Here is a 24,884-nt window from a genome sequence, read left to right on the forward strand (position 1 = left end):
TCAAATCCAAAGAGCTTCATCAAAGATTGGTAATGGCACTTTCTGGGCCTCCTGTCCCAAGTCAGGGTCTCCGGTTTCTGATACCTTGAATTTCTAATTCTCCTGACTCCATCACGTGACAGAGGCTGACCTCTGCCACAAAGTGCTGGATTGTAGCTGTCTGAGGGAATAAAGATCCTGGTCGTCTCCATTCTGAAGCAGCAGCAATGCTCAGCACCCAGTGTCCAAGTATGGCTTTGCGACTCGAAGTGCTGCCAGCCTCCTGTGGGTCATTTTGCTCAGGACCATTCCAAACAGCCTGGAGACAAAGCAGGGAACTGTCACTAAGGTCACTAAAAAGATAGCCTGGTGAGGAGAATTTCCCTACTCAGTTTTCTCTGGGGCTGAATCGAGTGCTTCCTGCTTTTGTGCAGCGTTCAGTTCCACAGGGCCATTTTGAACTCCAGGTCCAAGGGATCCAACATTCTTTTTCTGGCCTATATCAGCAGAAATGCACGAGTACACATACATATACACACAATTAACCATCAAAATCTCTCTGGTTTATGTCATGGCTGTCCTGAAACTCGTTCTGTAGAGCAGGCTGGCCTCGAACTTGCAGAGATCCCCCTGCCTGCCTCCCAAGTGTTGGGATTAAAGGCATGCGCCACCACTGCCCAGCAGCAATTCAAATCTCTTTTTTTTCTTTTGAAGATTTCTTTTTTAGGCACATTGGGGTTTTGCCTGCATGAGAGAGCCAGATCCCCTGGAACTGGAGTCAGACAGTTGTGAACTGCTATTTTGGTGGTGGGAATTGAACCCAAGTCCTTTGGAAGAATGGCCAGTGTTCTTAAACCGCCAAGCCATCACAAAATCTTAAGGGAATGGGTAACAGAGATGACTCAGGATAAAGTCTCTTGCTGTCATGCTTATTACCCAGAGAGCACTCATCTCAAGTTGGCTTCACTCAGATTGTACAAGTGCTGTGGAACTCTGGAATGCAAATAAATGCAAAATTTTAAATACTCATTTGCAGTGTTGGGACTTATAGTTCTGTGTATGCTAGGCAGGCAGGCATTCTACTGACCAGCCGTGAGCCATCCACCTAGCTCACATTTTGGATAGACTCTCACAGAGTTGCCCTGACTGGCCTTGATCCTGGGATCTTCTTGCCTCAGCTCCCTGTAATGCTGGGATGTATACTCCTAGGTTTTTTGTTTTGTTTTGTTTTTTGGTGTGAAGGTGTGCCTGTGGAGGCCAGAAATCAACCTGCATGTTTTTCTTTCTATCCACGAGGGTCCTCAAGAGTGAACTCTGGTCACCAGGCTTGGCAGTAGATGCTTTAACCTGCCAGGTCAGCTCACCTGCCCTTTATTTTTGTCTTATGCATGAGTATTTTGCACACAAGTACGACTGAACCTCATTTTGCAGTATCAATGGAGGTCAGCAGAGGTTATTGGATCCTCTGGAACTGGTTGTGAGTCACAAAGTGGGTTCTGGGAACTGGTCTCTGCAAGAACAAGTACTCTTTGTTTGTTTTATTTTGTTTTTCAAGACAGGATTTCTCTGTAGCTTTGGAACCTGTCCTGGAACAGTCTAGAACAGGCTGGCCTCGAACACAAGTGTTCTTAACTACAGAGCCACCTCTCCAGCCTCCTTACTTCCAATTGTTTGTTTGCTTGTTGGAGACAGGGTCTCTCTTCAGCCTTGGCTGATCTGGATTTCTTTCTTTTTTTTTTTTTTTTTTTTTTTTGGTTTTTCGAGAAAGGGTTTCTCTGTGGCTTTGGAGCCTGTCCTGGAACTAGCTCTGTAGACCAGGCTGGTCTCGAACTCACAGAGATCCGCCTGCCTCTGCCTCCTGAGTGCTGGGATTAAAGGCGTGTGCCACCATCGCCTGGCCTGACCTGGATTTCTTAGAGATCTTCCTGCCAAGTGCGTTCCTGTGCTGGAATCAAATATGTTCCCCACCACTCTGGGTTCCTTACTCCTAGTTTTAGGTGTCTTTAGTCATTAATAAATAAGAATCACAGGGAAATCCAACCTGCATTCTCATTTACAGATGCAGACACCATGGTGGGGAAAACATGTCAAGCGGGTAAATAACAGACTCAGATGAGACTGGCTTCATTTAAAAGAATAGGAAATAAAGGCGTACTGTACGTGCTTGCAATGCCAGTATTCAGGAGGCTGAGGCAGGGGGATGGAGTATTTGAGGACTACCAATTAAATCTAATTCCCAGCTAGCATGTTGCATAAGTACTGATCTCATACCCAATTCCATGAATGAAATAGCTCCACCTTTGTGTTTATCCAGTTTATTTTATTATTTACATATATGTATGTCTGTGTGGGTGAGAGGTAGGGCAGGCCCATGAAGGCTAGAAAAGGGGGACTGGATCTATGGGAGCTAGAATTATAGGTGGATGTGGCCACCTGACAAGGGTGCTGGAAACGGAACTCAGGCCCTCTGTAAGAACAGCAAGTGCTTTTAACTGTTGAGCTATCTCTCCAGAGTTATTTATCCAGTTTTTAAAAATTTATTTAACTTTATTTTATGTGTATTGGTGTGAGGTGTCAGATCCCTGGAATTGGAGTTACAAATAGTTGTAAGCTGCCATGTGGGTGCTGGGAATTGAACCCAGGTCATCTGGAAGAGCAGCTAGTGCTCTTAACCACTGAGCCATCTCTCCAGCCCCCTATTTATCCACTTTTAACACTTCTCAATTATTCAGTATTCCTACCCCCAAATCTGAGCCCAGCATTCTCAAATCCCCCATTCTCCCCAAGCAATCAGGATCATCTCTCACTACAAGACTCGAAGTTTGCACCCTGGATGCCTTAGCCTCTTGCACAGCAACCGGACACCTGTGTCCCCCAGAGCATTGTTGGTCAAATAAAGCTCCATCAGGGTCTGACTGGTCCCCAGGATGGAAGAGAGGTCCTCACAGGCTTTTGATGTGAGGCCACAGCTGTCCAGCCTGCAGAAGACAAGTCGAAGGTGGGTGAGGTGAGCTTTTCAGGGAATTGGGGTGCTGATTTTGAGGTGATCAGGTTTAAAGGAAAGAGGCATGAGCCCATCCAGTGGTTGCTGGACACACTCCTTGGTGAGCGGTGTAGCCCTTGGCAAGTAGTCTCCCTGCCATGCTCCCACAGGTAACCCTGATTAAATTAGCTTCACTTTGGGGGGCAGAAGGAGTTGGATCTGACTTCAAGGCTACCCTCACCTACAAAGCTGAGTTTCAAGAGAGTCATGGCAGGGGCTGGAGAGATGGCTCAGTGGTTAAGAGCATTGCCTGCTCTTCCAAAGGTCCTGAGTTCAATTCCCGGCAACCACATGGTGGCTCACAACCATCTGTAAAGAGGTCTGGTGCCCTCTTCCGGCACCAGAATATTGTATATAATAAATAAATAAATAAATAAATAAAAAGAAAAAAAAAAGAGAGTCATGGATACACAGAATAACCAAGGGGTGGTGGTGGGGAGGACTTGGAGACAAAAAAATAATACAACAGCACTCGGGAGGCAGAGACAGGCGGATCTCTGTGAGTTTGAGGCCAGCCTGGTCTACAAAGGGAGTTCCAGGATAGGCTCCAAAAGCTACAGAGAAACCCTGTCTCGAAAAAAAAAAAATACAAGTTATACCAATGTGAGTTATTATAGACTGGATCCCTGGTCAATGATTTCTTTTGCATTTAATTGTTCCTCAGTTTTAGCGGAGCCAAATTTGGATATAAGGGAGAGGTAGGGATGGCTTCAGCCCTCAAAAGGTTTCTGTCCCCAGAGAACACATCGTCGGTAAATGATAAATCCAACGCCTGCAGCTTTTTAAGGATGTAGATTGGTGGTGGCACTCAGAAGGCGAGGCAGGCAGATCTCTATGAGTTCAAGGCCAGCATGGTCTGCAAGAGCTAGTTCCAGGACAGGCTCCAAAGCTAAACAGAGAAACCCTGTTTGGGTCTTGGGGGGTGGGATGAGGGGAGTGGAGAAAGCCGTGATTCGGAAGACTAGTCATGGTGGCTCACACCTGTAATCCCAGCAGAGGGAAGCAGATCTCTGAGTTTCAGCGCAGCCTGGTCTACAGTGTGGGTTCCAGAACAGCCAGGGGTAAGCAGAGAAACTGACTCAGGGAGGAAAAAATCTGGGACTGAGTAGGCAGAACAGCCCCGCAGGGATCCTGCTGTGAAGCAGGGTCAGCCTGAGAGTGGGGCCAGTATAATAACAAGTCACAGAAGCCACACATCCCAACAGCAGGAGCTGGAAAAGATGGCTCAGTGGGTTAAGATTGCTCTCCTAGAGGACCCAAGTATGGTTTCCAATACCAAGTTTGTTGGTTCACAACAACCTGTAACTGATAATGAAGGGGAGTATGGGGATCTGATGCCATCTTCTGGCCTCTGTGGACACCCGCAGACCCAGATGCACTTATACATAGATGAAAAGAAAATGCCCAAATCAGTCCATGCCTGAAGTCTGGTCCTTTTAGCTACACAATTAATAAATGCCACCTCCTCAGAAGTTTGTCACCTGTTTTTTTTTTTTGGGGGGGGGCTTTTTGGAAGATGGAGGATCTACTCTGTCTCTGGTTTCTCTCTCTCTTTCTTTTTCCGAGACAGGGTTTCTCTGTAACTTTGGAGCCTGTCCTGGAACTCGCTCTGTAGACCAGGCTTGTCTTGAACTCATAGAGATCTGCCTGCCTCTGCCTTCTGAGTGCTGGGATTAAAGGTATGAGCCACTACTGCTCCGCTGGGTCATGTTTCTTAATGTGTTTTCTGTTTTCACAATAAAAACAGCCATCATTTTTGTTTTCTGTTTTTTTTTTTTTTTTTTTTTTTTGGTTTTTTCGAGACAGGGTTTCTCTGTGGCTTTGGAGCCTGTCCTGGAACTAGCTCTGTAGACCAGGCTGGTCTCGAACTCACAGAGATCCGCCTACCTCTGCCTCCCGAGTGCTGGGATTAAAGGCTAAAGGCGTGTGCCACCATCGCCCGGCTATCTGTTTTGTTTTTTGAAGTAGCATCTCTTATAGCTCAAGCTGGCCTGATACTAGTTATGAAGCTGAAATTAGCTTTAACATTTCTGCTTAACCAGGTGGTGGTGGCGCATGCCTTTAATCCCAGCACCCCTCCATTAACATCCCCACCCTACTCCTGTCCCCTTCCTCCCAAGGAAAACACTCACCACAGCTTCTGGAGTCTGCAGGCCGGATGCCGCAGTCCTTCTCCCAGCAGCCGCAGGCCCCTGTCTTCCAAGTCATTGAAGCTCAGGTCCAGTTCTCGGAGGCAAGTGTTGACCTGGAGCACACGGGCAATCCCTGCACATGCATCTGAGCCCAGTCGGCAAATGCCCAACCTAGAGAAAGAGATGGCCAAACTGAGTTTGCCCTATAAATTTCAATAATGTCACCAGGACTGGGCTTAAGTGTCAAATGTGTATGCTGGGTGTAGGGGTGTGGAGACAAAAGGGGAGAAAGCAGAGAGGAAGACAGGATAGAAAACAAGGGCCCAGGGGGCTGGAGAAATGGCTCAGTGGTTAAGAGCATTGCCTGCTCTTCCAAAGGTCCTGAGTTCAATTCCCGGCAACCGCATGGTGGCTCACAACCATCTGTAATGAGGTCTGGTGCCCTCTTCTGACCTACAGACATACACACAGACAGAATATTGTATACATAATAAATAAATAAAAAAAAAAAAAGAAAAAGAAAACAAGGGCCCAGGCAGCTCACAACTGGCTATAACTCTAGTCCCAAGCAATTTAAAGCTGTCTTCTGGTCTCTGTGCATGCACTCGGTCACAAGCACACATGCAGGCAAAAAGTCAAATATGTAGAATTTTTTAATCTAAAAAAGAAGAAAGGCAGGTGGTTGATAGAGAGTACGTGCCTAAGATACACAAAGCCCTGGGCTCCATCCCTAGTGTTGCGTGAATGGGGTGTGGTGTTGTTTGTCTGTGGTCATCATATTTGGGAGGTAGAAGCTGGGAGATCAGGAGTTCAAGGTTGTCCTAAGCTACATAGGAAAGTTTGAGGTCAGTCGGTTGGTTAGCCTGGGCTGCATGAAACCCTGTCTTCAAAAAAAAAAAAAAAAAAAAGTAAAAGCATATGACAGAGGATGTGAGACCCCCCTTTCTCTGGGCACATATACACTCACAAAAGTACATATGTAAAAATAAAATTAATATTTGTAAAAATGTTTTAAAGATTATTTTCCTTTTTATGTGTGTGGTTTTTTTGAGACAATATTCTCTGTGTCGCTCTGATTCCTCAGTGCTGAGATTAAAGGTCTCAGCCACCATGCCCAGCCAGGTTTTACCTGTTTTTAAAACAATTTATTTTTATTTTATGTGCGTTTTGTGTTTTACCCACATGTAAATCTGTGTGATGGTGTCGGATCCCCTGAAATGGGAGTTACAGGTAGTTATGAGCTGCCATGTGGGTGCTGGAAATGGAACCCAGGTCCTCTGGAAGAGGAGGCAGTGCTCTTAACCACTGAGCCATCTCTCCAGCCTTGGGCTTTACATTTTTTTAAAGTTAGTAGCGTGTGTGCACGAGCATGCATCTGCACATACGCTGCTTTGCCACAATGTCAGAAGACAAGCTGTGAGAGTTGGTTCTCTTCTTCTACCATGTAGGTCTCAGGATTTGAACTTAGATCATCAGGCTTGCCAGCAAAACACCTATTCCCACTGAGTCGTATAGCCCTGCATGTTCTGGAACACTCTGTGTAGACCAGGGTGATTTATTTATTTATTTAGAGACAGGGTCTCACTGTCTATCCCAAAACTCATTATATAGATCAAGTTGGCCTGGACCTCAAAGACCTCCACCTGCCTCTGCCTCCCGAGTGCTGGGATTGAAGGTGTGCACTATGGTACTGGGCTAAAACTACACCTTTAAAAAATACTTATTTTTACTTTACAATGCATGAGTATTTTGCCTGCATGTATGTACATCACATGCATCGCTGATGTCTTCGCAGGCCAGAAGAGGAACTAGAGTTACAGATGATCAATTATAGATGGTTGTGAACCACATTGTGGGTGCTGGAACAGAACCCAGGTCCTCTGTAAGAGCAAGTGCTATTAATTGCTGAGACTTCTCTCCAGTCATGGTAGGCATTTTCTTTTCTTTTTCTTTTTTTAAAAAAAGTTTATTTATTATGTACAGTGTTCTGCCTGTATATGAACCTACACCCCAGAAAAGGGCACCAGATCTCATTACAGATGGTTGTGAGCCACCATGTGGTTGCTGGGAATTGAACTCAGAACCTCTGGAAGAACAGTCAGTGTTCTTTTTTTTTTTTTTTTTTGATTTTAAAAAATATTTATTTATTTATTATGTATACAATGTTCTGTCTGTGTATATGCCTGCAGGCCAGAAGAGGGCACCAGACCTCATTTCAGATGGTTGTGAGCCACCATGTGGTTGCTGGGAATTGAACTCAGGACCTTTGGAAGAGCAGGCAATGCTCTTAACCGCTGAGCCATCTCTCCAGCCCCAGTCACTGTTCTTAACCTCTGGGCCATCTCTCCAGCCCCCCATCGTAGGCATTTTCTTGATGGTTAATTGATGTAGGTGCCCATTGTGGGTAGTATAGGCCTGGGCTGCAGACTAACAACCAGCTGAGCCAGTCAGAGAGAACCAGCCAGTAAGCAGCATTCTCCTGTGGTTTCTCCTGCTTCAAGGTTCTGCCTAGGCTTCCCTCAGTGACAAACTATAACCCTTGCCTTCCCAAGTTGCCTCTGGTCATGCTCTTTATCACAGTTACAGAAAGCCAACCAGAACAGAGGCTCACTTCCGTCAGTAGTATCCGTTCTGAGACTGGACGGATGAGCCAGTCTGCCCTGGAAATGAAGTGGACAGCAGATCAGATGGACGATTTCAGGGGATGTCAGAGACTTGTGTAAAGGCCCCGTGGCAGGAAATCCTGAAAGCAGGCAAGGAATTGGGAGGCACCATGACCTCCGTGGCAGAGAAGACAGGGCAAGGATGCTAAACTGGCAATCCCACTCACCGGAGGGTCTGGAGTCTACAGTCTGGGTGCCCAAGGCCCTCACATAGCAAAAGCACCCCAGGATCCCCGAGGTCATTCAGTCCCAGGTCTAGCTCTGTCAGGCTCTGGTTCGTGCTGAGGCTGGAAGCCAGATCTTCACAGGCAGCCTGGCCCAGGTGGCAGATCTTCAGCCGGTGGAAAAGCCAGTCAGTGAGTATGATGGGGGGATTTCCTGGAGACACTCACTGCTTTATCATGCTCTGCCCCCATCTTCACAGTTCTGTGTTCTCATCAAGCTATGTGGCACACACCTGTGACACCCACCAGCCCTTGGTAGACAGGCAAGAGGATGTTCCTGCTCCATCAGAGACAATACTGAGTATATAGGAAGGCTGAGGCTCAAAAATCAAGGGGGTGTGGGTGGGTGGAGCTCAGTAGTAGGACACTTGCCTAGTACGTGCAAGGTCCAGGGTTTGATTCCCAGCACCATCAAAAAACAAACAAATCTCAGCACTCGGGAGGCAGAGGCAGGCGGATCTCTGTGAGTTCGAGACCAGCCTGGTCTACAGAGCTAGTTCCAGGACAGGCTCCAAAGCCACAGAGAAACCCTGTCTCGAAAAACCAAAAAAAAGAAAAAAAAAAAAACCAAAAAACTGTTTAAGGCCTATCAATGGTGACACATATACCTTTAATCCCAACCTTTAATCCCAGCACTCAGGAGTTATAGGCAGGTGGATCTCTGTGAGTTCAAGGCCAGCCTGGTCTACAGGTGCAAATACATGTACTGGATTACATAAATATATACGTGATTTTCAAATTGTACTTAAAAATTATTTTGTGTGAACCAGGCATGGTGGCACACACCTTTAATCTCAGCACTCAGGAGGCAGAGGCAGGCAGATCTCTGAGTTCGAGACGAGCCTGGTCTACATATCAAATTCCACGTTAGTCAGAGATGCACTCAAAAACTATTTTGTGGGCGTGCCTGTGTACATATACAGCAACAAGTGCTCTGCCCCACTGAGCCATCCCTCCAGCCCCTGTGGGCATTTTCTCCATAGCTAACTAATGCGGGCGCCCACCGTGGGCAGCGTTCCAGGACAGTGTGAAAGAGTCAGCCTCTGCTTTCATGGTGTGGGCCCCAGGCACGAAACTTAGACTGATGGGCTTGGTGACAGGTATCTTCACTGCTGAACCTTCTCACTAGCCCCTACCGATATTTTTTAGTAAGACTTCTTTTTATTGGTTAAAACAAGCAAGACTGGCATGTGTCTCATGCCTTTGATCCTAGTACTTTGAGGGTGTGTGTGTGGAGATCATTTTCTTCTTTATTCGGTAATGGTTGAACTTCTTCAGGAAGTGGAACTTTGGTCATAAGCCTTGATGGTCAGTGCCTTTACCTGTGGAGCTGTCTTTCTGGCCCCTGCTATCGAATCTCTCTCTCTCTCTTTTACTTTTTTAGATTATTATCTTATGGGGTTGGCGAGATGGCTCAATGGTTAAGAGCATTGGCAGTTCTTGCAGAGGACCTGGGTTCAATTCCCAGCACCTACATGGCAGCTCACAACTGTCTGCAACTCCAGTTCCAAAGAACCTAGCACCTTCTCACAAACATACATGCAGGCAAAACACCAAAGCTCATGAAATAAAAATACATAACATTATTTATAATTATAATTTGAAGATTAGATGATCTTATTTTATGTATATATTAGTGTGTGCCTGGTGTCTGTGGTAACCAAAAGAGAGTATTGGATCCCCTAGGACTTTACAGACAGTTGTGACTGCCATGTGGGTGCTGGTTAAACTGAACCAAATTCCTACTGTAAAAGCAACAAGTGCTCTTAACCACCAAGCCATCTCTCTAGCTCCCTTTTATTTCAGGTTCGAGTAAGATGCCAAGAGCATGAGGTGGTGGCGCATGCATTTAATCCCAGCACTTGGGAGGCAGAGGCAGGTGGATCTCCAAGTTCGAGGTCAGTCTGCTCTACAAAGCAAGTTCCAGGACATCCAAAGCCACACAGAGAAACCCTGTCTCGAAAAACTTACTCTCCAAGTCAAGCCCTGAAGAACTCACCACAAGGTGCACAGCCTGCAGACTGGGTGACTCAGCCCTTGACACAACAACTTTAGTCCCAAATCCTGCAAGGGGTTTCCTGTCAGGTCTAGCTCCACCAGATGTGAGTTGCTGCTGAGAACACTGGCGATCTCTCCACCGGCTGCAGCCTCTAGTAGACACTTTCTCAGCCTGGAAGACAGTGAAGAGGATGACATGTCCTGACCTACATACATGTCCTGTATGTAGTTACCTAACATGAACCTATGTAATTTTCTCTCTTCCCTATGTGGTTGGGTTTGTTTGTTTGTTTTGTTTATTGAGACAGGGTCTAAGGAGTCCAGGCTAGTTGTGGAACTCACAGAGATCCACCAGGCTCTGGCACCCAATCGCTGGAATTAAAGGTGTGCATCACCACACCTGACTTCCAAGGGTGTGATCATGCACCCCTTTAATCTCAGCACTGGGGAGGGAGAGGTACACAGATCTCTGTGAGTTCTAGGTTAGCTACACAGTGAGACCTTGCCTCAAAAGATCAAAACCAAAGATAAACAAAAAGAAATAATCTATCTACTTTTTTTTTTAAATCAAACTTTTTGGAATAGTAGGAAAAGAGGGGGGTTGATCTGTGCAAGTGATACACAGCAGAAATATAGTACAGGAGGATAGGTGTGGTGATACACTATCAGCATAGAAACAAATAAAAGGATGAGTTCAAGGGCAGCCTATTCTACAGAACAAGACTGGGGTCAGCCTGGCCGACGTGAGACCCCGTCTTAATAAACTGAGAGAGAGAGCAGGGGGTGGGGAGGATGAAGACATTGAACTCCAGTAATATGTACAGTTAATATGCTTATGGATATAAAGAGGAGGAGGGAGCAAAAAGAGGAGGAGGGAGAGAAGGGGAGGAGGGGAAGAACACCCACTGAATCATCTGCAGCCTACACCTGGGGTGCCGCAGGCCCTTGCAGCGCAGTTGCAGGCCTGGGACCCCAATGCTGTTGCCACTGAGGTCCAGCCTGATTAAATTCCTGTTGGCGATGAGAGCTGTTGCAAGATCCTGGCAGGCTGATCCAGAGACCCGACACCATTTCAGCCTGAGGTGAGAAGGAAGATGGAACCAAGTCATTTATTTGGTAGCTCTTCTGGAATTCTGGCATTTATTTATTTATTTATTTATTTATTTATTTGCAACAAAGTTCTTAGCCTTGACTGTCCTGGAAAACTGACTTTGTAGGGCGGGCTGACCTTGAATTCACAGAGATCTTTGCCTGCCTCTGCCTCTCAAGTACTGGGATTAAAGGCATGTGCCACCATATTTGGGTTGTTTCTCCCCCTTTTATCTGATATAAAATAAAGGGGGAGTTCCTAGTTTATTGACAGTCCTTGAGTTGCAGGTTTCTGGTCTAAGGGCAAAGAAGGGGGGGAGGGAGGGGGAGGAAAGGAGAGAGGGGAAGGAGGGAGGGAGGGAGGGAGAGAGAGAGAGAGAGAGAGGACAGGAGAGATGGTTCAGAGGTTAAGAACACTGGCTGCTCTTCCCAACGTCCTGAGTTCAATTCCCAGCAACCACATGATGGCTCACAAACATCTAAAATGAGCCAGGCGGTGGTGGCGCACACCTTTAATCCCAGCACTCGGGAGGCAGAGGCAGGAGGATCTCTGTGAGTTCGAGGCCAGCCTGGTCTACAAGAGCTAGTTCCAGGACAGGAACTAAAAAAAAGCTACGGAGAAACTCTGTCTTGAAAAGTCAAAAAAAATAAAAATGAACAAACAAAAAAATCATAAAAATGTTATCGGGGCCAGATAGATGGTACCGTGAGTAAAGTGGAGGCCTGTGTTCTATCCCCAGCACCCAAGGAAAAAAATCTGGGTGTGCCGGGCGTTGGTGGCTCACGCCTTTAATCCCAGCACTCAGGAGGCAGAGGCAGGCGGATCTCTGTGAGTTCTATAGACCAGCCTGGTCTATAGAGCTAGTTCCAGGACAGGCTCCAAAGCCGCAGAGAAACCCTGTCTCGAAAAACCAAAAAAAAAAAAAAAAAAAAAAAATCTGGGTGTGGCTCAGTGGTAGACCCCTTTCTGAGAATTCCCCTAGTGAAGGGCTGGGGGTGTAGCTCAGTGTAGACCCCTGCCTAGCACAGAGGAGGCAGAGGCAAGTGGATTCCAGGGGTAAGCTCCAGGTTCAGTTTAAGAGCTTGCTTCAAAATATAAGGTTGTCAGGCTGGAGAGAAGGATGAGTGGTTACAGGCATATATTGCTTTTGCAGAGGACACAAATTCAATTTCCAGTACCTATGTCAAGCAGCTCACAACTGCCTGTAATTCTCGTTCCAGTCCTCCAATAGTACTCTAGCTCCAATACAATAGAACTCTAGTTCTAATACACCTCTGTCCTCATATGCAGACATACACATAAAACAATAATAATAAATATATGTATTTTTAAGGCTATAAGCCAGTGGTGGCACATGCCTTTAATCCCAGTGCTCGGGAGACAGATCTCTGAGTTTGAAGCCAGCCTGGTCTAGGACAATCAGGACTACCCAGAGAAACCCTGTCGTGAAGAAGAAAAATAAAAGTGGTGCACTGGCTGGGTGGTGGTGGCGCACACCTTTAATCCCAGCACTCGGGAGGCAGAGGCAGGCGGATCTCTGGGAGTTCGAGGCCAGCGTGGTCTACAAGAGCTAGTTCCGGGACAGGCACCAAAGCTACAGAGAAACCCTGTCTCGAAAAACCAAAATAAAAAATAAAAGTGGTGCACTGGAGATGGCTCGGTATGCAAGCCTGACAAGACGAGTTTGATTCCTAGAACCTAGAACCTTCTTAAAAGTGGAAGAAGAGGCTACCCCATTGTAATATACTGCCACAAGAGCCATGGCAATCAGATACGCCACCTTGTGTGTCCTTAGATGAGCCTCATGGGAGAGGGTGGTGGGGACCTCGAGAAGCTCATGTTGCAGCTGGGACTCACCTCAGGTTCTGAAGCTTGCAGTTGGCATGTCTGAGGCCTTGGCAGAGCAGCCGCACGCCCCAGCTGCCCAAGGCATGGCGGTACAAGGCCAGCTCGACCAGGTTTGGGTTGGTGCAGACCGCTGCTGAGAGATGTGCACTGTAGACATCAGGAAGTGTGTTCCTCTCCTGTCTGGGTAGAGGACGGCTAGTTCAGTAGTCTGCGTAATCATTTTTTTTTTTTTTTTTGGTTTTTTCGAGACAGGGTTTCTCTGTGGTTTTGGAGCCTGTCCTGGAACTAGCTCTTGTAGACCAGGCTGGTCTCGAACTCACAGAGATCCACCTGCCTCTGCCTCCCGAGTGCTGGGATTAAAGGCGTGAGCCACCACCGCCCGGCTAGTCTGCGTAATCATTAAGGTTGACACAGGAACTCACTAACCAGCTCAGGAAGCATCGTGGCCTTTTTATAGATCATCTCCTTTTCTCTGCTATTTTCAACTTATCTCAAACTCCAAGCCTTAGATTATTCTTTTGTGTGTGTGTGTGTGTGTGTTTGTGTGTGTGTGTGTATATGTGTGTATGGGGGTGAGATGGGGTCTCATGTAGCCCAGGCTGGTCCTTAACTTATGGTGTACCTGAGGATGACCTTGAACTCCAGATCCTCTGTCCTTCACCTCCCAATTTCTGGGATTACTGCCGTGTGAGGTAACACACTTGACTTCAGAGAGACAGTTCTTTTATTTTTCTATTATGTCTTTTTTCTTTCCTAACTTTCTATGTTTTTGTTTTGTTTTGTGACAGGGTCTCACTATGTAGCTCTGGCTGTCCAGGAACTCACTGGGTAGGCCAGGTTGGCCTTAAACTCAGAGAGTTATGTCTGCCTGCCTCTGGAGTGCTGGAATGAAAGACACGTGCCACCAAGCTCTGCTGAAAGGTTTGTAATAACAGTCTCCCTATCATGAGCTCCAGTTAGTATCAGTGGGTATTGTTTAGGCGCAGGTTAGGCTCTTGCATTATTGGTCTTTTTTTTTTTTTGTTATAGGGGCCACCATACATGTTTGGGGGACCACCTTGTATGGACCCCACTGAGTATTATTAGGGACCGTCTTATGTTTGGCCGGAACCACACTGCCTAATGTGCCAATTCGAAGCATCTCCCACGTCTTGCCACTAGATGTCAGTAGTATCACCGGCTTCCTAGTGAGACAATCAAAACAGTGTCACAGAATTCCTGGATGTCGGCTGAGGGCCTGGGTGAGAGGCAACAACATCCTTGGCTGGTGGTCATGGTGACTCACACTTGTAATTTTCACACCGGAGGCTAGGCAGGAGGACTGCCAGGGTGAGACCCTGTCAAAGCAGGCAGGCATAGTGGTGAATACATGTAATTCCAGCGCCTGGGAGGGGGAGGCTGGAGAATCAGGGGTTCAGAATCATCTTCCAATACATACCTAGTTGGAGACAAACTTGGGCTACATGGGACTCAAAAACGAAAGTAGGTCCAGTGAGACAGCTGAACACGGAAAAAGTTTGCTATATAAGCCTGACACTTGACCCCAGAACCCACCCAGAGGTATAGACCTTCTGAATCCCCAGAACCCACCCAGAGGCATAGAACCCACATAAATAACACCTTCCCTGGAGCACCTGCACACAAGACACACATACACACAGAGTAGAAGACACCTGGGTGGTGGTGGCACAGACCTTTAATCCCAGCATTCAGCACTCGACAGAGGTGGGTAAATCTTTTGAGTTAGAGGCCAGCCTGGTCTACAGTGAATTCCAGGACTGCCGGGGTTACACAGAGAAACCCTGTCTTGGGGGGAGGGGAGAGAGAGAGAGAGGCAAAGGAACACAGAGAGGCATAAAGACACACATACACACACACACACACACACACACACACACACACACACACGGCACGGACCACGTGGCGACCATTGCTGCTGGGCAAAGTTCCAGCATTTTGAATTGCTAATCACAGCTCTCCACCACCTTTTTGCTACTTATTGATTCTCACTATGTGCTAGGAGAGTTCCTTATGCCTTTTCCTTCGGGAATTTTGTGTGAGCTTTGGTGTAGGATGAGAACATATACAATGGCAGTCTCTTTAAATGAAATAATTCTTTGGAAAAAAGTCCTTGCTACAGCAGAACTACATAGCAAGATATGCCTACTCTCCACACAGGACTCCCTACTGTGCCCTCCCCACCCCCATTACACCAGGAAGAGAGACATTAAAGACTTACTAACTGGGCTTACCTGGTCCCAGGGTAGACAATGGAGAGAAACAATGGGGCCATATCAAGGACCTGAAACCATTCAGGGCACAAGTTCAGTTAATAAGCATAGTGGCTTACTGGACGAGGAGCAAGCTCTGATCAGCCCCAAGGGGAACAGGATCCATTAAGAAGTTAGACTGGGGCTGGAGAGATGGCTCAGAGGTTAAGAGCACTGTCTGCTCTTCCAGAGGTCCTGAGTTCAATTCCCAGCAACCACATGGTGGCTCCAAACCATCTGTGATGAGATCTGGTGCCCTCCTCTGGCGTATGGGTAAATGGAGGCAGAAAGTTGTGTGCATAACAAATAAATAAATCTTTAAAAAAAAAAAAAAGGAAGTTAGACTGGCTTGATCCCCTCTGACACACAGAGACGCATACATTGAAGGAATCGGAATGGAAAAAGAGGAAGATGTTAGGACCTTCCCTTTTGGAAGCTTAAGAGGGTAACAAGCCATATTATAAGACTGAGGCACAAAGGAATGCAAATTAGGAAACAGCTCAATGCTTGTGGTGCTCATGGTACAAAAAACTACATCATGCCCCCTGAAAAATGGAAATTGCTCTCATGGGCTTGGTTCTCGGGATTCAATGTCTGACACCTCCTGACCATGTAGGAAGAAGTGGAACAGGGTGCTTGGTGCGGTTACTGAATCTTGGAGGACAATAGGCATTTATATTCTCGCTAAACTTGTTGCTTTCTGCCTCAAGAGAAATATTGTAATGACATGGATGATTGCTTTCACTATTGCTTGTGGATAAGCTAAAATGCAGTTAGAGTATATAAGGTGTAGCCTATTTTCAATAAAGCGGCAGCCATCCTGATTCACCCTCAGATCCTGCCAGTCTCTTTCTCTGGCTGGCTCCACACCTCCTCTTTGGGAGCTGAACCCCACTGGAGCTGGACTCTGGCACACACACACACACACACACACACACACACACACACATACACACACAGAGACATACTCAGAGAGACAGAAACAGATACACACCAATAGAGATACACTCATAGAAAGAGACACATATAAAGAAAGAGATAAACACAGATACTAAAACTGAATAAAATAAAGTGTAAGGGTTAGCAGGATGGCTCAGTGGGTAAAGGCACTTGCCACTAAGCTTCATGGCCTGAGTTCAGTCCCTGAGACCCAAGTGGTAGAGGGAGAGAAGTGAGCCCCACACGCCATGACACTGCACCTACATACACACATACAAAATAAATAAATAGCTGGGCGGTGGTGGCGCACGCCTTTAATCCCAGCACTCAGGAGGCAGAGGCAGGTGGATCTCTGTGAGTTCAAGGCCAGCCTGGTCTACAAGAGCTAGTTCGAGGACAGGAACCAAAAGCTACGGAGAAACCCTGTCTCGAAAAATCAATAAATAAATAAATAAATAAATGTTCTTAAATAAAAAACTGAAAATCTGCCAGGCAATGGTGGCGCATGCCTTTAATCCCAGTACTTGGGAGGCAGAGGCAGGCGGATCTCTGTGAGTTCGAGACCAGCCTGGTCTACAGAGCTAGTTCCAGGACAGGCTCTAAAACTACAGAGAAACCCTGTTTCGAAAAACCAAAAAAAAAAAAAAAAAAAACCTGAAAGTCCCAAGCCACTGAGAGATGGATGGCTCAGTGCTTAAGAGAGGACCTTAGTTCAGGTTTCAAGCTCCAGTTCTAGGAGAGCCAGGGCCCTCTTCTGGCCTCATGTGCACATACCCACACACACACACATAATTAAAAATAAAATAAGTGCTGGAGAGGTGGTTCAGTGATTAAGAGGGCTTACTGCTCCTCCACAGACCAGAGTGCACCCACGTGCAGGGGCTCATAATGGCTTAGAATGACTCCAACTCTAGGGGAGCTGGTGCCCTCTTCTGGCTTCCTTGGGTTCCTACATACATCTCCCCCCCCCCCCCCCACACACGTACACATCACAGATAGAAATGGGCGGGGCAGTGGTGACACCTGCCTTTAATCCCAGTACCGGGGAGGCAGTACCAGGTGGATACCTGGTCTACAGAGTGAGTTCCAGGACAACCAACAATACTACACAGGAAAAAAAAATGTGTCTCAAAAAAAAATTTTTTTAAATCTTATTTATTTTTATTTTTTGTGTATTGGTGTTTCATCAGCACGTATGTCTGTGTGAGAGTTCTGGAGTTACACACGGTTGTGAGCTGCTGTGCGGGTGTTGGGAATAGAACCTGAGTCCTCTGGAAGAGCAGTTCCTGCTCGTAACTAACTCAGCCATCTCTCCAGCCCCATAAAGGATTGTTTTATGTTATTGTTGTTGTCTTGGGTTTGTTTGTTTGTTTGTTTGAGACAGGGTTTCTCTGTATAACAGCCCTGGCTGTTCAGCCCTGGAACTCACTTTGAAGACCAGGTTGGCCTCGAACTCACAGAGGTCTGCATCCCAAGTGCTGGAATTAATTAAAGGCACCACGCCTAACAAAATCTTATTTATTTATTTATTTATTTATTTATGTATTTATTATGTATGCAATATTCTGTCTGTGTATATGTCTGCAGGCCAGAAGAGGGCACCAGACCTCATTACAGATGGTTGTGAGCCATCATGTGGTTGCTAGGAATTGAACTCAGAACCTTTGGAAGAGCAGGCAATGCTCTTAACCACTGAGCCATCTCTCCAGCCCCTAACAAAATCTTTTTTTTTTTTTTTTTTGTTTTTCGAGACAGGGTTTCTCTGTGGCTTTGGAGCCTGTCCTGGAACTAGCTCTGTAGACCAGGCTGGTCTCGAACTCACAGAGATCCGCCTGCCTCTGCCTCCCGAATGCTGGGATTAAAGGCGTGCGCCACCATCGCCCGGCCCCTAACAAAATCTTAAAAACAAACAAACAAACAAACAAACAAAAAATCCAAGCTCCTTCCCCTCCCCAGATCTCTAGCTAAGGAGACACGAAATCAGAACACTGTTCCCCAAGGGCACTTACAAGGGTTCTGATGGAGCCCGGGCTCCTGAGGGTTCCGGTTCTGGTAGGCCATCTGCGCCAGCACTGTAGGCACTCCCATACAAATGAAGAACCACTGCGTTCCTGCAGTACCTCACGCAAAAGGAGCATACCATGTGCTCCATCGTGGTTGTGATCTTGCTGACTACGACCACTTGAAAGTGGCTCAGGGCTTGCTGGATGAAGTCTTTCTCCTGGATCTCATACAAGCAGCTGAGGAGCTCTAGGGAGCCATGCTGCAGGATGGAGCCTTCGCTGCGAGCTTTGTCTGTCTCGGATCCAGGCCAACACTTCCTCCTTGACCTGAGGTGAGATGGTCCAGCCTAGATTCTTCTTCAGGTACTGTCTCATCTCCTCATTGAGGAGGCCGAACAGGAAGCGGACGGTGAGGGCCAAGAAGCTCCTTTCTGAGAAGCCGTACTCTGCCAGCGCTCTCCTCACTGTCTCTCTGCCATGCAGGGCACAGTACATGGCTGTGAAGAACTCCTGGAAACTCAGGTGGATGAAGCTGTAGAATTTTTCACACTTGCTATCCTTCTGGAAGATGTTCACGTTGAGAAAGGTCGAGACATCTGCTCCATCTAGGACGTGTTTACCAAGGTCCTGCTCCTCAAATAGAATCTTCTGATTCCAGAGACCCTCTGCAGCCAGAGAGACCAGGCCTCTCTGGCTGGCTGGGACTTTGGATGTTGGGGTCCCTGGCTTGGGCTGCATCAGACTCAGAAGGTAGAACATGTAAACTGCAGTGGTGGTCCGAGATGTTTGTCTTAAAAGCTCCCCACTCTCTAGATGCTGCTTGAGGCAGGTGCAGACCACCCAGGACACCATGGGCACGAAACACATGGTGAAGAGGGGCTCATTGCCCGTCATGAAGCTGAACACTTGGTTCGCTTGCCCGGTGTTATGGAAATACCTGTAGAAGTATTCCTTCCTCTCTGCCTCAGAGAAGCCCAGGATCTCCACATGCCGTGGGTGTTCCAGCAAGCTATGCAACTTCTGCAGGGCGCAGGGTCGCCAGGTGATGAGCAAAGAGAGTTGGGGCAGAAGCGACTTCCGAATCAGGCTGCCGAGGAGGAGTTCAGTGGGTCCTTTCTCCTCCCAGCAGAGGCACCAGGGACCCTGAGCATCATGAAATGAAGGATGAAGGTTATCAAAGCCGTCGATGATGAACAGGAGGCGACCAGGTGCCCTGACGAGGTCCTGGAGGGGTGCACCAGGCTCCGGCCAGCACCTGGAGAGGAGATCGCGTGCGCTGCACTGGACATGGCTTCTGTTCAGCTCCCTGCAGCTGATATAGAAGACATAATCGAACCGACCTTGGAAGAGCCTCCCATCGGCCCAGTCCAGCATCACTTTGTGGGCCAGCATGGACTTCCCCATGCCTGCTGCCCCTTGTAACACCACTGTGCCTGGTGGCTCAGGGCGCTCTTCATCTGGCTCAAAGAGGGTCTCTATTTGGATAGGGCTAGCCTGGTGGCCCTCGGCTCTGTTGTATCCACACCCCGTATCTAGAAGTTTCTGCTGTGCCCAGACAGGATTTGAATGTTCCTTTACTAAGAGAGGCCGAGTATAGCGGTGGCTCAGGTTGACACATTCGCCTAGTCGCGCATTGTGGTCTTCCATTAGTCGAAATTTCCTGCGGACATAGTCTTTGTAGGTTGCTTGGGGATCCAGTAGAGAGAAAGGAAAAGTCTGTAACATATCCATTAGCAACTTTCTAAAAAAATTTTTTTAAATTTATTTTTAATTTAATTTTTAAAATGTGTATAGGTAAATTTTTTTTTTTTTTGGTTTTTCGAGACAGGGTTTCTCTGTGGCTTTTGGAGCCTGTCCTGGAACTAGCTCTGTAGACCAGGCTGGTCTCGAACTCACAGAGATCCGCCTGCCTCTGCCTCCCGAGTGCTGGGATTAAAGGCGTGCGCCACCATCGCCCGGCTCTGTATAGGTAAATTTTATTTTATTTTTTTTGTATGTATGTCTGTGCACCTCACATATGCCTGTGACTGCAGAGGCCAGAAGAAGCAGAAGAAGGCACTGGCTCTCCTGGGACTGGTGTTATAGACTTGCCATGTGACTGCTGAGAATTGAACTCATGTCCTCTGGAATACAACAAGTGCTCTTAACTGCTGAATCCATCTCTCCACCCCCTATTTTTAGTTTTGAATTATGTGTATATGTGTGGGTATATAAATATCAATTCCAGTGCCCACAAGGGCCAGAAAAGGGTGTTGAATCCCCTGGCACTGAGTTAAAGGCTGTTTGGAGCTGCTTGATGTGGGTGCTGGGATCCAAACCTTGATAGAGCAGTAAATGTTCTTAACTGTCAAGCCATCACTCTGACCCCCAAGCTTTTTCTTTTTTTTTCTTGAGGCAGGGTCTCATATATTCAAAGATGGCTTTTGGTCTTCCCGTCTCTACCTCACTTGTGCTGGGATTACAAGTATGCACCACCATGTCCAATTTATACAGTGCTGGGCATGGAACCCAGGACTTCAAGGATGGTAAGGAAAGCATTCAAACAATAAGCTACATGCCCGGTCCCTTCCACCTTTTTTTCTTTGTTTGTTTTGTTTTTTTGAGACAGGGTTTCTCTGTGTATTTCTGGCTGTCCTGAAACTCACTGTAGACCATAATGGCCTCGAATTCACTGAGATCCGCCTGCCTCTGCCTCCCTGAGTGCTGGGATTAAAGGCTTGTGCCACCACTGTCTGGCCCCCTTCACGTCTTGCTGTGAACCATTCTGCTTTTTCTTTTTCTTTTCTTTACTTTTTTTTTGTTTGTTTGTTTTTTTGTTTGTTTTTGTTTTTCGAGACAGGGTATCTCTGTGGAACAGTCCTGGAGCTCACAGACCAGGCTGTGCCTTAAACTCAAGATGCCTGCCTCTGCCTCCCAAGTGCTGGGATTAAAGGCATGAGCCACCACCACATGGCCCTCTCTGCTTTTCTTTCTTTCTTTCTTTCTTTCTTTCTCTCTCTCTCTCTCTTTCTTTCTTTCTTTCTTTCTTCCTCTCTCTCTCTGTCTCTCTTTCTCTCTCTTTCTTTCAGCCACCACCTTGCCCTGTAGCTCAGGCTGGATCTAACTTTTTTTGATACCCCTGCCTCAACTCCGGCCTCCCCAATCTCCGAGCTCTGGGATTACTGTTGTAAACCACCACTTCCAGATGTCATCAGCAATTTACAATGAATTCAGGGACTGCCAAGCACGGTCTAATGCCTTCTTGTCCCTCCAGTTCCTCAGAAAAGTTATCTAGGAGCAGTCTGACAACCCTTCTTCGGGGAGACTGAGGCATTCAGGTGCAGCTGCACAAGTACATACGCCCTGCTTCTGTTTATGCAACGACTGAGTTTTCTGACTCAAATACTGTCTTCCTGAAAAGAGGCTCACAAGACTCCAGGAGCTAATGCCAATAGGATCAAGAAGTTCATGAAATATATAAGGCTCATGAGGCCTCTCCCTACGGTTATACAAGTAGTGAACAATTGCTGGAGAAGAGATTCTTCAGTGGAACTCTCTAGCATTTCGGGGGGGGGGGGGCGCTTCAGGTATGCATTCATGGAGTCGTGGAGCGGGGATGATGTTGGAGAGATGATATTGCAGTTTGCAGGTACGTAGTGCTCTTCTGGATATGTAGCGCAAACTCTCAGTCCTCCCCCGCCCCCGGCCACGTGCACAGGGTTTCTTTGTGTAGCCTTGGCTGTTCTGGAACTGGCTCTGTAGATCAGGATAGCCTCCTGAGATCCACCTGCCTTTGTCTCCTGAGTGCTGGGATTAAAGGAGGGTGCCACCACCACCAGGTTCAATCCACCTGTTTAGCCTTCTGAGAAAATGAGATTACACGGGCCAGGCAGTGGTGGTGCATGCCCTTAATGCCAGCACTCAGGAGGTGGCAGATCTCTGGGTTCGAACCAATCTGGTCTACAGAGATACTTCCAGGGCAGCCAGGGCTACACAGAGAAACCCTACCTCGAAGGGGAAAAAAAAATGAGATTATAGGTTTGAACCAACACATCCAGCTCTCTGCCCCTCTTCTCTTAGACTATGAATCATTTGTGAGAGGTAGTTTGGTAGCTTTCTCACGCCCACAGAATGGCAAGTCTTAGGACTTAAGCTAAGAACCTGTCACCCCAACACTTGGAAGTTAGAGATAGGAGGGTCAGAAGTTCAAGTCCACCCTCAGCTACATGGTAAATTCCAGACCAGACAACAAACCAAAAGATTATATGACAAATGCTCACATATTGAGGTTGATTCAATCAACAAAGTTGGGACAAGATGCCTCAGCCAGCAAAGGTGCTTGCCACCAAGCTTACCAACCTGAGCTGAATCCCCAGGACTCCTGTGGAGTGAGAAAACAATTCCTTCAAATTGTCCTCTGGCCTTCACACAAGCCCCATGGCATACTCCCCACCCCCATGCACACAAAGTAAGTTTAATTATTTTGTAAAGGGTTAGTAGTAATGATTCAGTGGTTAAGAACATTTGATGATCTTGCAAAGGACCCAGGTGTGGTTCCCAACACCTATGTGATAGCTCACAGCTACCTATAACTCCAGTTTCAGGCCTTCTGGTTCATCGGGCATGAAAATACAGGCAAACATTCATATAAAATAAAAACAAATAGATATTTTAAAAGTGTAAACAGGGGGCTGGAGAGATGGCTCAGTGGTTAAGAGCATTGCCTGCTCTTCCAGAGGTCCTGAGTTCAATTCCCGGCAACCACATGGTGGCTCACAACCATCTGGAATGAGGTCTGGTGCCCTCTTCTGGCCTGCAGACATACACACAGATAGAATGTTGTATACATAATAAATAAATAAATATTAAAAAAAATATTCTTTAAAAGTGTAAACAATTTTAAAAGAAGTGAAGTCTTTGATGGTGTTTATCTACCACACAAAATTGGCAACTATCCACCCAAGACTCCTTGCCATGGGTCAACATTAAATTCGGTTTCTGGCCGGATGTGAATGCACACACCTTTGGTCCCAGCACTCAGGAGGCAGAGGCAGTTGGAGCTCTGTGAGTTCAAGGCCAGCCTGGCCTACAGAGTGAGTTCCAGAATAGCCAGGGATATGTAGAGACCACACACACACACACACACACACACATTTTGTTATACACATATATGTTTATATGTATATATTATATTATTATATATTTTTTAATATTTATTTATTTGTTTGTTATATATACAACATCCTGTTTGTGTGTACGCCTGCAGGTCAGAAGAGGGCACCAGACCTCATTACAGATGGTTGTGAGCCACCATGTGGTTGCTGGGAATTGAACTCAGGACCTTTGGAAGAGCAGGCAATGCTCTTAACCACTGAGCCATCTCTCCAGCCCATCTCTCCAGCCCCTGTTATTTTATATTATATATTGTTTCTGTCTCATCTGCCTTCAACTTATGTGCCTATGTGCAGCTAGTACATCCTAATTGATACAGGGCTCATAGCTTACCTTTCCTTGGAGCACTGGGAGAGGCATCCAGAAGACAAGTTGATTGGCTCTTATAGGAGCATGGGCCATTATTCGGAGTGGCTGGAAGAGACATTGTGGGCGTCAGTTAGCACTCAGTATTATATTTTATTCTTTCCTTTTATTACTGCGCAGCTGTTGGGCCTCGTGAGGCCTGGACGTGAGGCCCAGTGTAACTTCCTGAGCCTAGCTCGAGTTTGGAGACCTGTATTTGGCCATGATGTCCACATGTGAGTGATACAGCAGATGCCGACCCTACACCCACCTCTGCCCAGCCACCGTTAGCATGGTATAATATAGTGTCATTAGCCCTTGCTCCTTACTCTGCCTCAACCCATCCCAAGCTTCTCTACCCCCATCACAACCCTATATAAATTCCTGCCTGATACCATTAAACAAGATCCTGCTTTGACAGACTCCTTGGGTGAGTTTCTCCCCGGTGGCCAGCGGGGAGGGCTGGGCCATTTGATATTCACCATCCTGCTCAGCTCCAGGGAGAGTCCAGCGGGTGGGTTCTGCCCCTGCTCTTTCTGCCAGAGAACACACAGTATCAAACCCAAAGCCTTGAGCATGCTGGTCAAGCTCTTTTCCCCTGAGCTACACCCCCAGTCCTGATATTATTTGTTACTATTGATATTATTGTTGGGTATCAAGTGCCTTTGTAGCTCCTGCCCAGCCAAGCCAGGAAGTCCAGCACTCACAGTGGTGTAGGGAGAGCAATATATGGAAAATAAACAGCATTGTTTCCCACACTGAGTGATGAGTGGTTCAAAGTCAAGCAAGGTGAAGAAATGGAATTGTGTCTAAGGTAAGATATTTTGGGGGGTAGCTAGGAAATAATTTTCTTTAATATACATATATGTGTATACACATACATACATACATACATACATACATACATACATAGAGAGAATTCCAGCACTTAGGAGGTAGAGACAGAAGGTCCAGGATTTCAAGTCATCTTTGGTTACTTAGGGATTTCAAGGCTAGCCTGGAGCACAAGACCCTATCTCAAAGCCCCCCACATAAATAAATAAATATAACAAAAACGTAAATAAGCAAATCTTTTATATAAATAAGATATTTCTCTTCATATATAAAGATAATTTAATTGTTTTTTTTTTCTTTCTTTTTTGAGACAGGGTCCTATTATGTAACCTTGGCTGAGCTGGAACTTGCTATATAGACTAGGC

The 24,884-nt window shown here is 46.7% G+C and overlaps 1 protein-coding gene across 1 annotated transcript in view; it reads right to left on the bottom strand.

Moving 5' to 3' along the window:
- Positions 1 to 210: 210 nt before the first annotated feature.
- Positions 211 to 24,884, bottom strand: part of Nlrp12 (NLR family pyrin domain containing 12) — a 28,403-nt gene continuing 3,729 nt past the window's right edge. Inside the window, 10 exon segments of the mRNA XM_041655054.1 lie at positions 211 to 298; positions 2,787 to 2,957; positions 5,155 to 5,325; positions 7,985 to 8,156; positions 10,042 to 10,211; positions 10,946 to 11,116; positions 12,987 to 13,157; positions 18,196 to 18,482; positions 18,484 to 19,885; positions 23,676 to 23,754. Of these exon segments, the coding sequence (XP_041510988.1) occupies positions 211 to 298; positions 2,787 to 2,957; positions 5,155 to 5,325; positions 7,985 to 8,156; positions 10,042 to 10,211; positions 10,946 to 11,116; positions 12,987 to 13,157; positions 18,196 to 18,482; positions 18,484 to 19,885; positions 23,676 to 23,754 (2,882 nt within the window).

Source organism: Microtus oregoni, unplaced genomic scaffold (genome assembly GCF_018167655.1).
Source record: "Microtus oregoni isolate MIOR12 unplaced genomic scaffold, Mior012 000006F_ref0000085, whole genome shotgun sequence".
NCBI lineage: Eukaryota > Metazoa > Chordata > Mammalia > Rodentia > Cricetidae > Microtus > Microtus oregoni.